This window comes from Oncorhynchus tshawytscha, linkage group LG04 (genome assembly GCF_018296145.1).
Source record: "Oncorhynchus tshawytscha isolate Ot180627B linkage group LG04, Otsh_v2.0, whole genome shotgun sequence".
NCBI lineage: Eukaryota > Metazoa > Chordata > Actinopteri > Salmoniformes > Salmonidae > Oncorhynchus > Oncorhynchus tshawytscha.
This window is the reverse complement of record NC_056432.1, coordinates 12532474-12547003: the sequence shown is the minus strand read 5'-3', so window position 1 is coordinate 12547003 and position 14530 is coordinate 12532474. Positions and strand designations below refer to the sequence as shown.

General features: G+C 45.3%; 1 protein-coding gene across 1 annotated transcript in view; it reads left to right on the top strand.

Annotated features, from left to right (window-relative positions):
- LOC112237176 (adhesion G-protein coupled receptor V1-like) overlaps positions 1-14530 on the top strand; it is a 225981-nt gene that overhangs the window by 21588 nt on the left and 189863 nt on the right. The window contains exons 9-19 of the mRNA XM_042320335.1: positions 2361-2537; positions 3562-3785; positions 6273-6399; positions 6726-6911; positions 7287-7467; positions 7688-7851; positions 8010-8133; positions 8285-8545; positions 9745-9871; positions 12718-12935; positions 13156-13890. Of these exons, the coding sequence (XP_042176269.1) occupies positions 2361-2537; positions 3562-3785; positions 6273-6399; positions 6726-6911; positions 7287-7467; positions 7688-7851; positions 8010-8133; positions 8285-8545; positions 9745-9871; positions 12718-12935; positions 13156-13890 (2524 nt within the window). The remainder of the gene's footprint in view (positions 1-2360; positions 2538-3561; positions 3786-6272; positions 6400-6725; positions 6912-7286; positions 7468-7687; positions 7852-8009; positions 8134-8284; positions 8546-9744; positions 9872-12717; positions 12936-13155; positions 13891-14530) is intronic.

Genomic DNA, 14530 nt, shown 5'->3' with positions numbered 1-14530 from the left:
TTTGTCCATCTGAGGGTGAATGTTCTTGTTTCAAACACACACTATACCATCTTTAAAGGGACAGTTTACTCAGAATGCAAACTAACATGATTTTCCACTGACCTTTGCTGTAGTTGATTTAAGAAGGTCGTTTTGGGGGATTTAGTTTCCTTTCAACACGTAAGAGGCATATTTTGTTACTGTTGGTTTTCTCAGTAACATATAACATTAAACTGTTCTTGTGTCTGCGTTAATATATTTGTTAGTCATTTTGAAGCTGCAAAAGTGGTCTACTCTCATGTTGAGGTGATTCATGTATTTAATTCTAGATTATAGGCAATATTAAGATTCTTATCCATGATCAAATCAAATCAAATCAAATTTATTTATATAGCCCTTCGTACATCAGCTGATATCTCAAAGTGCTGTACAGAAACCCAGCCTAAAACCCCAAACAGCAAGCAATGCAGGTGTAGAAGCACGGTGGCTAGGAAAAACTCCCTAGGAAGAAACCTAGAGAGGAACCAGGCTATGTGGGGTGGCCAGTCCTCTTCTGGCTGTGCCGGGTGGAGATTATAACAGAACATGGCCAAGATGTTCAAATGTTCATAAATGACCAGCATGGTCGAATAATAATAAGGCAGAACAGTTGAAACTGGAGCAGCAGCACGGTCAGGTGGACTGGGGACAGCAAGGAGTCATCATGTCAGGTAGTCCTGGGGCATGGTCCTAGGGCTCAGGTCCTCCGAGAGAGAGAAAGAAAGAGAGAAGGAGAGAATTAGAGAACGCACACTTAGATTCACATAGGACACCGAATAGGACAGGAGAAGTACTCCAGATGTAACAAACTGACCCTAGCCCCCCGACACATAAACTACTGCAGCATAAATACTGGAGGCTGAGACAGGAGGGGTCAGGAGACACTGTGGCCACATCCGAGGACACCCCCGGACAGGGCCAAACAGGAAGGATATAACCCCACCCACTTTGCCAAAGCATAGCTCCCACACCACTAGAGGGATATCTTCAACCACCAACTTACCATCCTGAGACAAGGCTGAGTTTAGCCCACAAAGATCTCCGCCATGGCACAACCCAAGGGGGGGGCGCCAACCCAGACAGGATGACCACATCAGTGAATCAACCCACTCAGGTGATGCACCCCCTCCAGGGACGGCATGAGAGAGCCCCAGTAAGCCAGTGACTCAGCCCCTGTAATCCAGGAGCCCTCCAAACCATGTGCTTATGATCATATATTTAGACTAATTCATCCCACTGTTGTAGTTGTTGGTTCTTCATCAAATATTTGACAGTCATCAAATAAATGTTTTTGTTTTCAAATAACTTGCATGTGTTCAAATACCTTCAAATCTTATTTGTTTATGAAGTGTGACCAAATATTATTTGTTTTTGAATATCAATGACATTTTTGTCTTTTTAGTTGAAACTCTTTCTAAACTATATTTGACTAGTATTTTGAAAGAATACAGCTGTTTTGTGCTGTCACGGACATCAACACTGTTTGGTCAAATACTGATCTAATCATTGAAACACTGTCACAGGGAGCTGGAGACACAAGTCTTACATGGGAGGTTTCATATACAGTAGATTAGAAAATCCATTTTGTTCAAATGTGAGAAGACATTAACTTAGCTCACATGTACTGCTGTGTGATAATGCTATTGGAAAGTTGTCAGCTACTCCAGCTCTGGGAAATGTTGGTTGGTTCTTGGTTTAGTCAAGCTTGTCCAGAGACACGGTCCCTCATTTGCATGTGTGAGTGCCTTGGACCTGAGAACTGTGGTCGGGCCCTTTGCCAGGGGATCTGTCCAACAGTCCAAACAATTAGCCCTCCTCAAACAACACATAAAACAAACATTAAATTGAAGTACCTCCTTCATATTCAATGGGTCCCAAACTGCTTTCCCACACACATACACACACGCCCGCACTCTCTCACACACACACACACACACACATACATACACACAAGCCTGCACTCACACACGCATGCCCGCACTCTCTCACACACACACACACACACATACACACAAGCCTGCACCCACACACGCATGCCCGCACTCTCACACACACACACACACACACACACACACACACACACACACACACACACACACACACACACACACACACACACACACACACACACACACACACACACACACACACACACACACACTACTTATCTTATACGTGCCCATATGAGTCATGGAGGCTATATTTTATTTTATTAAAGACCATATTTTAACATGGTTTCATTTTCCATTTGGCTAACAGAATGTCACATACTGGTATTAATGTTGAGTCATGTATTTCTGATGAAGATTTGTGCTTAATGATCATTGTTGTCTCTCTCTCAGCTGGACCGTGTGGACCTGGTCAGTATCAGCCCTCCGATCCCGTCTGTGAGTCCTCGCTTCGGAGAGGCGGTCAACCTCACCCTCACAGTCACCCCTGACATCGCAAATGGGGAGATCGGCTTTACCAGTAACACTACGGTGGTGGTGTATGAGCCAGAGGACACCAACACTAGCACGGTATGCTAACCTTCTGTCTACATCAATGGAACACAAGTTAACATGATAACCCTCTGTCTACATCAATGGAACACAAGTTAACATGATAACCCTCTGTCTACATCAATGGAACACAAGTTAACATGATAACCCTCTGTCTACATCAATGGAACACAAGTTAACATGATAACCCTCTGTCTACATCAATGGAACACAGGTTAACATGCTAACCCTCTGTCTGCATCAATGGAACACAGGTTATGGAACACAGGTTAACATGCTAACCCTCTGTCTACATCAATGGAACACAGGTTATGGAACACAGGTTAACATGCTAACCCTCTGTCTACATCAATGGAACACAGGTTATGGAACACAGGTTAACATGCTAACCCTCTGTCTACATCAATGGAACACAAGTTAACATGCTAACCTTCTGTCTGCATCAATGGAACACAAGTTAACATGATAACCCTCTGTCTGCATCAATGGAACACAAGTTAACATGCTAACCCTCTGTCTACATCAATGGAACACAAGTTAACATGCTAACCCTCTGTCTACATCAATGGAACACAGGTTAACATGCTAACCCTCTGTCTACATCAATGGAACACAGGTTAACATGCTAACCCTCTGTATACATCAATGGAACACAGGTTATGGAACACAGGTTAACATGCTAACCCTCTGTCTGCATCAATGGAACACAAGTTAACATGCTAACCCTCTGTCTGCATCAATGGAACACAAGTTAACATGATAACCCTCTGTCTGCATCAATGGAACACAAGTTAACATGCTAACCCTCTGTATACATCAATGGAACACAGGTTATGGAACACAGGTTAACATGCTAAACCTCTGTCTGCATCAATTTTGTGCTTCTGCGATGGCAATTTTTGGGGCAAATCAGCAATTCCCCTCATATAACGCTGAAGTCTTTGAAATGAAAAGATTATTGCTTCTTGTCATGTCAGTTCGTTCAAGTCTCTAATATGACTGCTGATGGTTGAGGGTTAAGATATTTTGCCTCCTGTTACAGGTGACCCTCAGCCTGAGGCGGGATGGGACAGATGGACAGGCTGTGGTATTCTGGAGCCTTCGACCAATCGGAGACAACCAGGCTGACGTCACCCCTGACGACCTGAAACCCCTGAGCGGCTCAGTGGTGTTCCTGACTGGACAGAGTGACGCGGTCATCAACATCACCATCATGGCCGACAACATCCCAGAGGTCAACGAGACCCTTCTCCTCACCCTGGACAGGTACTGCACTGCAACCCTGAGGAGCTTTGGTTGGCCAACATATTTTCATTCAGTTAATCAGTGGCAATGTGACTTCATAAGTGCCTGTGTCTGACTATGCTCTGTTAAGGTACCACACACCACACACCATTGCCATATGGTATGTCCTACCTGGGGTTTGATTCAGTAGATTACTGGCCACTAGTTAATTTACTGAACAATACAAGGCTGTGCTTAAAATTCAAACAAAAAATCAATAGAGTCTATTCTAAGAATTGCTAATGTGAGCAGTGAGACCAGAGTGTCATGGGCTTTTAAGGAGAGCTCATCCCTTACCCTTCCCCTTCCCCTACCTCACCCCTACCCTTGCCCTTTCCCCTACCCCTACCCTTACCCCTACTACACCCCCACATCTAACTTTACCCCTTACCCTACCTCACCCCTATCCTTACCCTTACCCCTACCCCTACCCTGGCCCTTTCTCCTACACTCACCCCTACCTCTACCCCTACCCCTATCCCTTCCCTTACCCCTTTCCCTTAACCCAATCCCTGCCTGTCATCTGTTATCCATGACCTTGTCTCTCTCTCTCCTTCCCTCCCACCCCTATCCTGCAGAGTGGAGACTGCGCGCTTTGTAGTATACTTTGTGTAAGTGGAGAGGGGAGTGAGTCTGGACCCTTTGTGTGCTGTGAATCAGAACTTTCTCTGGGAAAAAGGGACCACTTTAGGATTTCTGTGACCTTTGGTTGATGGGAGACAGGGTTGTTGTGGTGGTTGTTGTGGGAAGAGAGGGTGTGGGGAGTAAGGAGGGATCTTCTTTGTGTTGCACCTAATTTAACCATTCTTCCTGTAAAGAGATCAGTGTTTGTATGCATGCTGCACGTTGCCTGCAAGGGTTTGTTTGGAATGCTTTACACACAGGCTTCCTGCTGTGTGAGAGAGAGGCTTGGGGGGGCCACTGAGTGACAGTGTTATTCAGAGCAGTCACAATAACAGGCCTCTCTGGTCATTACTGAACATGACACAATATAAGGAATTACTAGATGACAATACCTGGTGCAAGCTTTGAAGTGCATGTCCCCTACTTTGATTTCGTCACTCCTTGTTGTTTTACACACACTCTTCAATGGTTTTAAAAGTACACTGCAACCCCATGCCCCTGGTGTACGGTGCATTCGGGAAGTATTCAGACCGCTTGACTTTTTCCACATTTTGTTACGTTACAGCCTTATTCTAAAATGTTTTTCCTCATCAATATACACACAATACCCCATAATGAGAAAGCGAAAAAAGTTTTTTTCAAATTTTTCAAATATATTAAAAATAAAAACAGAAATACCTTATTTACATTAATATTTAGACCCCTTGCTATGAGTCTCGAAATTGAGCTCAGATGCATCCTGTTTCCATTGATAATCCTTGAGATGTCTCTTGATTGGATGTCTCTTGATGTCAGTGATGTAAAGTCAATTGGTAAATTCAATTGACTGGACATGATTTGGAAAGGCACACAATAGTCTATATAAGGTCCCACAGTTGACAGACATGTCAGAGCAAAAACCAAGCCATGAGGTCGAAGGAATTGTTGTATAGCTCCGAGACAGGATTGTGTTGAAGCACAGATCTGGGGAAGGGTACCAAAAAATGACTGCAGCATTGAAGGTCCCCAAGAACACAGTGGCCTCCATCATTCTTAAATGGAAGAAGTTTGGAACCACCAAGACTCTTCCTAGAGCTGGCCACCCAGCCAAACTGAGCAATCGGGGGAGAAGGACCTTGGTCAGGGAGGTAACCAAGAACCCGATGGTCACTCTGACAGAGCTCCAGAGTTCCTCTGTGGAGATGGGAGAATCTTCCAGGAGGAAAACCATCTCTGCAGCACTCTACCAATCAGGCCTATATGGTAGAATGTCCAGACGGAAGACACTCCTCAGTAAAAGGCACATGACAGGCCGCTTCGAGTTTGCCAAAAGGCACCTATACGACTTTCAGACCACGAGAAACAAGATTCTCTGGTCTGGTGAAACCAAGATTGAACTCTTTGGCTTGAATGCCAAGCGTCACATCTGCAGGAAACCTGGCACCATCCCTACAGTGGAGCATGGTGGCGGCAGCATCATGCTGTGATTATGTTTTTCAGCGGCAGGGACTGGGAGACTAGTCAGGATTGATGGAAAGATGAACGGAGAAAAGTACAGAGACATATTTAATGAAAACCTACTCCAGAGCGCTTAGGACCTTAGACTGGGGAGAAGAATGGGAGAAACTCCCAACAACAGGTGTGCCAAACTTGTAGCGTCATACCCAAGAAGACTTGAGGCTGTAACCGCTGCCAAAGGTACTTCAACAAAGTACTGAGCAAATGGTCTGAAAACTTATGTTAATGTGATATTTCAGTCTTGTTTTTTTACAAAAAAGTCAAGGGGTCTGAATACTTTCCGAATGCACTGTAGAGGCCTGTGAGTTCCTTCGTAGTCTAGATACTGAGTTCCCCTCTGTGTTGCAGGACTAACGTTGAGAACCAGATCCTGAAGCCTGGCTTCACCCGGCGAGAGATTGTCATCGTGGAGAACGACGACCCAGGGGGAGTCTTTGAGTTCTCCTCCTTCTCCAGAGGACCCTGGTACATTAACGTACGTCTGACACACACACTTAGATATCATGGTTGTTGATGCTCATCTGTTTCATCCACTGGACTCCATGTTGAAATGACCAACCAGGTCATTTTTGCAAAAGACCATTGGCCCCAATGCATCTCAGAGTAGAAGTGCTGATCTATAACCAGTTTAGCCTTTTATATCATAATGAATAAGAGGCAGGACCCGATCCTAGATCAGAACTCCTACTCTGAGACTTTTTCTAAATATGGTTAAATCAATGGCTAACCTACATCAAAAACAGCAACACTTCTGACCCATAGTTTGTCACTTTTTTCTGCCCTGTGACCTTTGTCCTGTAGGAGGGTGAGGCGGTGGAGCTGAGTGTGATCCGGACCAAGGGGCAGCTACTCAAACAGTTGGTGCAGTACGCCCTCATACCCTCGGGCTACACAGAGTTCTACGGCGCTACCGGTGTCCTGGAGTTCAATCCCGGGGAGAGGGAGGTGCTGGTAGCACTGGTGGCACGGCCTGACGAGGTCCCTGAGGTACAGCTACACTGCTGTCTGGTATCATATATGGCATCATGAATGGCATGGACACCTCTTCCTGACTGTTAGGGTGTCACTGGTCTTACAGTTTCCAGTTTGAATTGCCTTTGAAATTCAACATCAGTTTTTTTGTTACGATAGTTAACAGTATACAGGTATGTGTTTGAGTGTAGAGCACGGTGGGCAGATTACAGTGAGACAGTCCTGTTATTGTGTGTGTGTGTGTGTGTGTGTGTGTGTGTGTGTGTGTGTGTGTGTGTGTGTGTGTGTGTGTGTGTGTGTGTGTGTGTGTGTGTGTGTGTGTGTGTGTGTGTGTGTGCGTGTGTGCGTGTATGTGTGTGTGTGTGTGTGTGTGTGTGTGCGTGTGTGTAGCTGGATGAGACATTCTCGATGGTACTCAGCAGCTACAGCACTCCAGCCAGTCGCCTTGGCAACCACCGAGAGGTCAACATCACGGTGCGCAGGAACGACGACCCCTTCGGGGTCATCGAGTTCATCCGTTCTAGACTGGCAGAGGCCATCAACGAGAGCAAAGGCTCCCAGTCTCACTCAGGTACAATGGAGCAGTGGAGGAACAGTGACTACCAACTATACAGCACTTTAGGACTATGTAGTATAACAAAAGAAATGTAACAGGAAAACAGTTGTGATCCATATTTTAAGTCATTTTAATTATTTAAAATGAGGATGCAGTAGAGAGATGATAAAGGAACTAATAGGATTGAGTGTATTGTATTGTGAACAGTGTGTTATGTTGTGGGTCTGCTTGGCAGTGGCCTATCCCGTGGTGAGGAACAGGGGTCACTTCGGGAAGGTGTCAGTGTCCTGGGTCCTAGAGCCCCATATGTCTGCTGACGTCAGCCCCGTACAGGGATACATTGTGTTTGCTGAGGGGGAGTATATGAAAAACCTCACGCTCTTCTCTGTACCTGATGAGGTAAAGCTGTCTCTCAAACACAACGGTATCTGACCAACTACTACAATCAGGTCTCCTTGACATAATATATTGTGTGATTTATGTCAATAGAGTTTCATGATTTGGATGGTACTGTATCTTTTCTACACAATAGTGACAGTGTCTTGTTTCCTCATAAGATCCCAGAGGCAATGGAGAATTTCACCATCACTCTCCTCAATGCGACAGGGGGAGCAAGACTTGGGAACATACTCGACGCCAGCTTGCACATAAACAAAAACGATAACCCGATTTACTTTGCAGGTGAGGATCAAGTTCAGCTGTGTATCGCCAGACATAAAGTGGATATGTCAAGTGACATATTTTTATTCCAAGTGACATTGTTTTTATGTCAAGTGACATAGTTTGTCAGTTGACATAAGGTGACATAAGACTCTGTCTCTCTGTCCTTCAGAGCCTGTGGTTGTCAGGCTTCTGGAGGGGGGCGTGGCTAACTTGACCGTTTTGAGGGCTGGTCCGGCTGACTTCGTTGCCACGGTGATGTATCGTGTGGACTATGGCGAGGCGTCACCTCGTGACTTGGCCCCGCTGAGTAACAACACTGTGCTGGTGTTTGGCGTGGGACAATGGATGAAGAACATCTATGTAGTCGTGGAGGAGGACGACATACCTGAGACCGAAGAACCATTCTATATTATTCTCTACAACACTACAGGTGTGGAAGGCTGACACGCTTTCTTTGCACTGAAACAGACAAGATATTTCTCCTGACCTCGTGATCTGAACAGGAAAAACTCTGAGCCCTAGTTTTAGCCAATAGCTAAAATCTAGAATGTTGCCTGGTCTGGTCAGGTCACGTGACCAAGAAAACCCCCCTGGCCATTCTTATGTTTGATTACATTCTATTCAATTACATTCTATACAATTACTCAATCTAATTTATACTCTCAATACAATAGCACAAAGTTACATGGGTCAAGTCATTTTGGAGGCAGCTGTAGTACGAATCAACCGGCCTCATTGCGTTGACTGTATTTCCATGTTTAGTAGCCAGTCTCTTTGACAGTTCTTTCTGTACATTGGTGAGTAATTGGGTTGATTAGCATTGACTCTGGTGACTCTGAAATGCCCTCCTAATCCCAGGTTTTTGGGAAACAGACAGGGATGAAAGGCTGTGGGGGAACTTAATTACTGAACTCAGACTCACTCTGCAAGCCCACTACTCGGCCTGCCTGGATGGCTGTATACGCATGGACCACTTTGATAGAGAATACGTGTTGACTCACTCTGCTCCACTCCAAGCCTTAGTTTATAAGAGGGCTCTTATGTTTTTGTTGTTGTGGCGGACATTTGCACACAGAACCCTGACCCTCTCTGCTGGGTTGCGGTGGTTACCGTGTGCTATGGTAATGAGAGCACTCTTTCCTTTATGTTATGATATTTAGCATGACAATTACAATGTGCGTATTTCAAAGCAACCTGGTCTCTGTCTCTCTCTGTATTCCTTATAAAAAGCGGAACCACATGCTGAGGACAGACTTTAAAAAGGTTATTTTAAAGAAGACATTTTCGCGTCGTTTTCTTTTACCAACGTGTTATAAAAATAAATAAATGAAGATGTTAAGTTCAAACAAGAACATCATATTATTTTGACAGACTTGAAGGACATTAAATGTTTCTCTCTTGTTCAGTCATTTGTTATTTAATAAAAACAGAGGGACATATCTTTAACAGGCATTGTAAATGTATTCAGTGACTGCGTGCTTTGAAAGCGGTTGAGTCAAAATATCTGACCTTGACACCCAGCAACTAACTGTGCAATTTCACATTGTGACAACCTGTGTGTGTGTGTGTGTGTGTGTGTGTGTGTGTGTGTGTGTGTGTGTGTGTGTGTGTGTGTGTGTGTGTGTACAGGTGATGCTGTTGTGTATGGGGGTGACACAGCAACAGTGGTGATTGAGGCCAATGATGAGGCCAACGGAATATTCTCCCTGGAATCGACAGAGAGGCCTGTGAAAGAGGGCAAGACCAACAACTTCTAGTAAGGAAGCCCAGCCTTAATACATCATACACCTGTCCTTGATGCTTACCCAGCCTTAATACATCATACACCTGTCCGTGATGCTTACCCAGCCTTAATACATCATACACCTGTCCTTGATGCTTACCCAGCCTTAATACATCATACACCTGTCCGTGATGCTTACCCAGCCTTAATACATCATACACCTGTCCTTGATGCTTACCCAGCCTTAATACATCATACACCTGTCCGTGATGCTTACCCAGCCTTAATACATCATACACCTGTCCGTGATGCTTACCCAGCCTTAATACATCATACACCTGTCCGTGATGCTGTCCTTAATACATCATACACCTGCCGTGATGCCCAGCCTTAATACATCATACACCTGTCCGTGATGCTTACCCAGCCTTAATACATCATACACCTGTCCATGATGCTTACCCAGCCTTAATACATCATACACCTGTCCTGATGCTTACCCAGCCTTAATACATCATACACCTGTCCGTGATGCTTACCCAGCCTTAATACATCATACACCTGTCCGTGATGCTTACCCAGCCTTAATACATCATACACCTGTCCGTGATGCTTACCCAGCCTTAATACATCATACACCTGTCCGTGATGCTTACCCAGCCTTAATACATCATACACCTGTCCGTGATGCTTACCCAGCCTTAATACATCATACACCTGTCCGTGATGCTTACCCAGCCTTAATACATCATACACCTGTCCGTGATGCTTACCCAGCCTTAATACATCATACACCTGTCCGTGATGCTTACCCAGCCTTAATACATCATACACCTGTCCGTGATGCTTACCCAGCCTTAATACATCATACACCTGTCCGTGATGCTTACCCAGCCTTAATACATCATACACCTGTCCGTGATGCTTACCCAGCCTTAATACATCATACACCTGTCCGTGATGCTTACCCAGCCTTAATACATCATACACCTGTCCGTGATGCTTACCCAGCCTTAATACATCATACACCTGTCCGTGATGCTTACCCAGCCTTAATACATCATACACCTGTCCGTGATGCTTACCCAGCCTTAATACATCATACACCTGTCCGTGATGCTTACCCAGCCTTAATACATCATACACCTGTCCGTGATGCTTACCCAGCCTTAATACATCATACACCTGTCCGTGATGCTTACCCAGCCTTAATACATCATACACCTGTCCTTGATGCTTACCCAGCCTTAATACATCATACACCTGTCCGTGATGCTTACCCAGCCTTAATACATCATACACCTGTCCGTGATGCTTACCCAGCCTTAATACATCATACACCTGTCCGTGATGCTTACCCAGCCTTAATACATCATACACCTGTCCGTGATGCTTACCCAGCCTTAATACATCATACACCTGTCCGTGATGCTTACCCAGCCTTAATACATCATACACCTGTCCGTGATGCTTACCCAGCCTTAATACATCATACACCTGTCCGTGATGCTTACCCAGCCTTAATACATCATACACCTGTCCGTGATGCTTACCCAGCCTTAATACATCATACACCTGTCCGTGATGCTTACCCAGCCTTAATACATCATACACCTGTCCGTGATGCTTACCCAGCCTTAATACATCATACACCTGTCCTTGATGCTTACCCAGCCTTAATACATCATACACCTGTCCGTGATGCTTACCCAGCCTTAATACATCATACACCTGTCCGTGATGCTTACCCAGCCTTAATACATCATACACCTGTCCGTGATGCTTACCCAGCCTTAATACATCATACACCTGTCCGTGATGCTTACCCAGCCTTAATACATCATACACCTGTCCTTGATGCTTACCCAGCCTTAATACATCATACACCTGTCCGTGATGCTTACCCAGCCTTAATACATCATACACCTGTCCTTGATGCTTACCCAGCCTTAATACATCATACACCTGTCCGTGATGCTTACCCAGCCTCTGGAATCATTTAGCAGCTCTAACTAGAGCTGAGCAATTTGTGTTTTTTGAGGTCAGTTTGGTTTCTGTTAAAATCACAGTTTTCGATTTGGGGTTTCAATAGTTTAGAACATAAAATGCATTATGTGGGTTGAATGCTGTAACAACACAGAATGAAACAATTAATAAGTCCCATGATGCTAGTGATGCCCATTACTGCTTATTAACTATCATTTATTCACATGACTTTCATTGAATAAAATAGTTAAGTTATTGTGTATATTATATTAGTTTTATTTGATGACTTTATTATTTCATTCCAAGTCATCATCTCATCACTATAGAGCTGCTGCCTAAACTGTCTGACAAAATCACGATTTTAGTAGTTCTTCAAAGTAAATAAGGCATACTTTTATGACTGCTGAATACCAACTATCAATCACTTAGATCATGTATTTTCAGATAGAGATACCTCACGAAGCAACTGCTCTCTATCCCTCTCAATCGCACATTCTGCTGTCTCTTCCTCTCCCTATCTCCGCGCCCCACACAGACCGGACAGTAGGCGCGCAGTGGATTATGGTTATGACTAATATTTTAGCCTGTTGGAAACTACAACTCCCCACTAGATCGCACAGTTTGGGCTTGATCTGATTTGTCTCTAGAGAAACCAAACGAAATGGATTTCAAATAATTGAACCGATGTCAGTCAATTAGTTGTTTGAAAAACTAAAAATTTGACATTTCTGTTAATCTCTCAGAACTAGATCTAACCAAACTTCTTGAGTTGATGATCCTAGCAACTGCTGTAATAATTGAATCCGGGACTGTGTCAGTTTGGGTCCTTGGGGGCCGTAGTGTCTGTGGCACTCTTCTCTCTCAGTCCCTCATGCAGTCCTGTCATCTCCTAGTGTTATCAGGGCCAGGGGACACTTTGGCAACGTGACAGTGTTCTGGCGCCTTTATGCCAATGACACAGCCCTGGAGCCTGGTCATGAGTTCATCAACACCTCTGGCTCCATCACCTTCACCACGGGAGAGGAGACCAAGCCCATTGTCCTGCAGGCCATCTCAGACCAGCTCCCGGAGTTCAACGAGTTCTACGTCCTCAGACTCATCAACATCTCAGGTAGGGGAGGTGAGCGATGAGGCAGGTATGCTCCAGGTGAGGTATGTGGAAACAAAGCTGAAGTATCTTCTTGACAGGAACATCAATATCTGAGATTGCTACCCATGTTCTCTCAGTTGAAATGGGATGGTATGGGTTAGTTCTGAATTACTCTGTGTCACATTACACATATTGTTGACATTAAAGCATTAACCATTTCCTTTCCGGTGATATTTCATAGGTGGTTACCCTGGCGAGGGCGGCCGATTGGCTACTACATCCCTCAACGCATCCATCCTGATACCCTTCAACGATGACCCCTTTGGAGTGTTCGCCATAGCTGATGACAACCTGGACCAGGAAGTGGCTGAGGACGTCCTGTCAGAACTGGACATGTCTGATGTCACTTCCTTCAACATACTGCGGAAGCAGGGCACCTTCGGGGATGTGCGGGTTGCCTGGGAGATCGTATCCGACCGTTTCCCTCTCGGCCTCCCTCCTATGCAGGACCTCCTTCTCAGCGCCTTCTTCCCCAAGGAAGTGGAGCTCAGGCCCCACTCCAGGAGGCACCACTCAGGCACCGACGCCTGGCTCTTCTCGGGCCGCCAGGGGGCCTACGGCACCATCAGCCCAGAGGACGGGCCTGGCAACCTGGCTAACTTCACCTTCTCGGCCTGGCTGATTCCCAGGCTGGACACCAACGGCTTCATCGTGTCTAAGGGTAACAGTAACAGGACTTTGTACTATGGGGTGAAGGTCCAGACTAATGAGTCTCATGTGAGCGTGATGCTGTACTACACAGCCCTGGGGGCCAACTACACCCAGGTGGCCCGGACCACGGCAGAGAGGTTTGTGGAGGACAACGTGTGGCTCCATGTGGTGATCACGGCGGGTGATGGGATGATTGAGTTCTTCCTGGATGGGAACCTCATGCCCGGAGGGGTCAAGAGTCTAAAAGGAGAGGCCATCACTGACGGTGAGTCCCAAGAATGTAATTATCTCTAGAAGACAGGAGTCATAATACTTATTAAGACAGGATCTTATGGGAGTGTTTACTGTAGGAGTTACAAACTGAACAGGGCTTCTACTCCACTAGCTAGAGTTCAATCATCTTCCTGTAGCTATGACAACCACCTCAGTCCTGTAAAGGGCATATTATGTATCTGATTCTGCATAGTTCAATTATTTGAGTTAACGATAATAAAGGTATAGCTGGTATAGCGGTTAATTAAATGAAATGAAAAGTTTGAAAGGATTGTCATAGTTGTGTTATTGTATAGGCCTAACCTAGACCCCTGACAACAGTAACCTTCATGAAGCTTCTCCACTGAGCTGCTTCACTCTCAGCAGACAGAGACCTCACCATACTGTACAAATGTCTCCTTTGATGTCAATGTCTTCATCAATCTGACGTCACTGGTGGTCTGTGAGTGAACGCTGTGGGACCCTGCTTGTCTCCTCACTCTCTTGGCCCACATCTGGTCAGGGAAGGTCTAGTTAAAACCCCACTATGCACACCTCCTCTCCCACCTCCTCTTCCCCTCTCCATTCTCCTCTCCCATTCCTCCTCATTCCTCCTCTTACTCCCTCTCCATTTCCTCCTCCCATTACTCCTC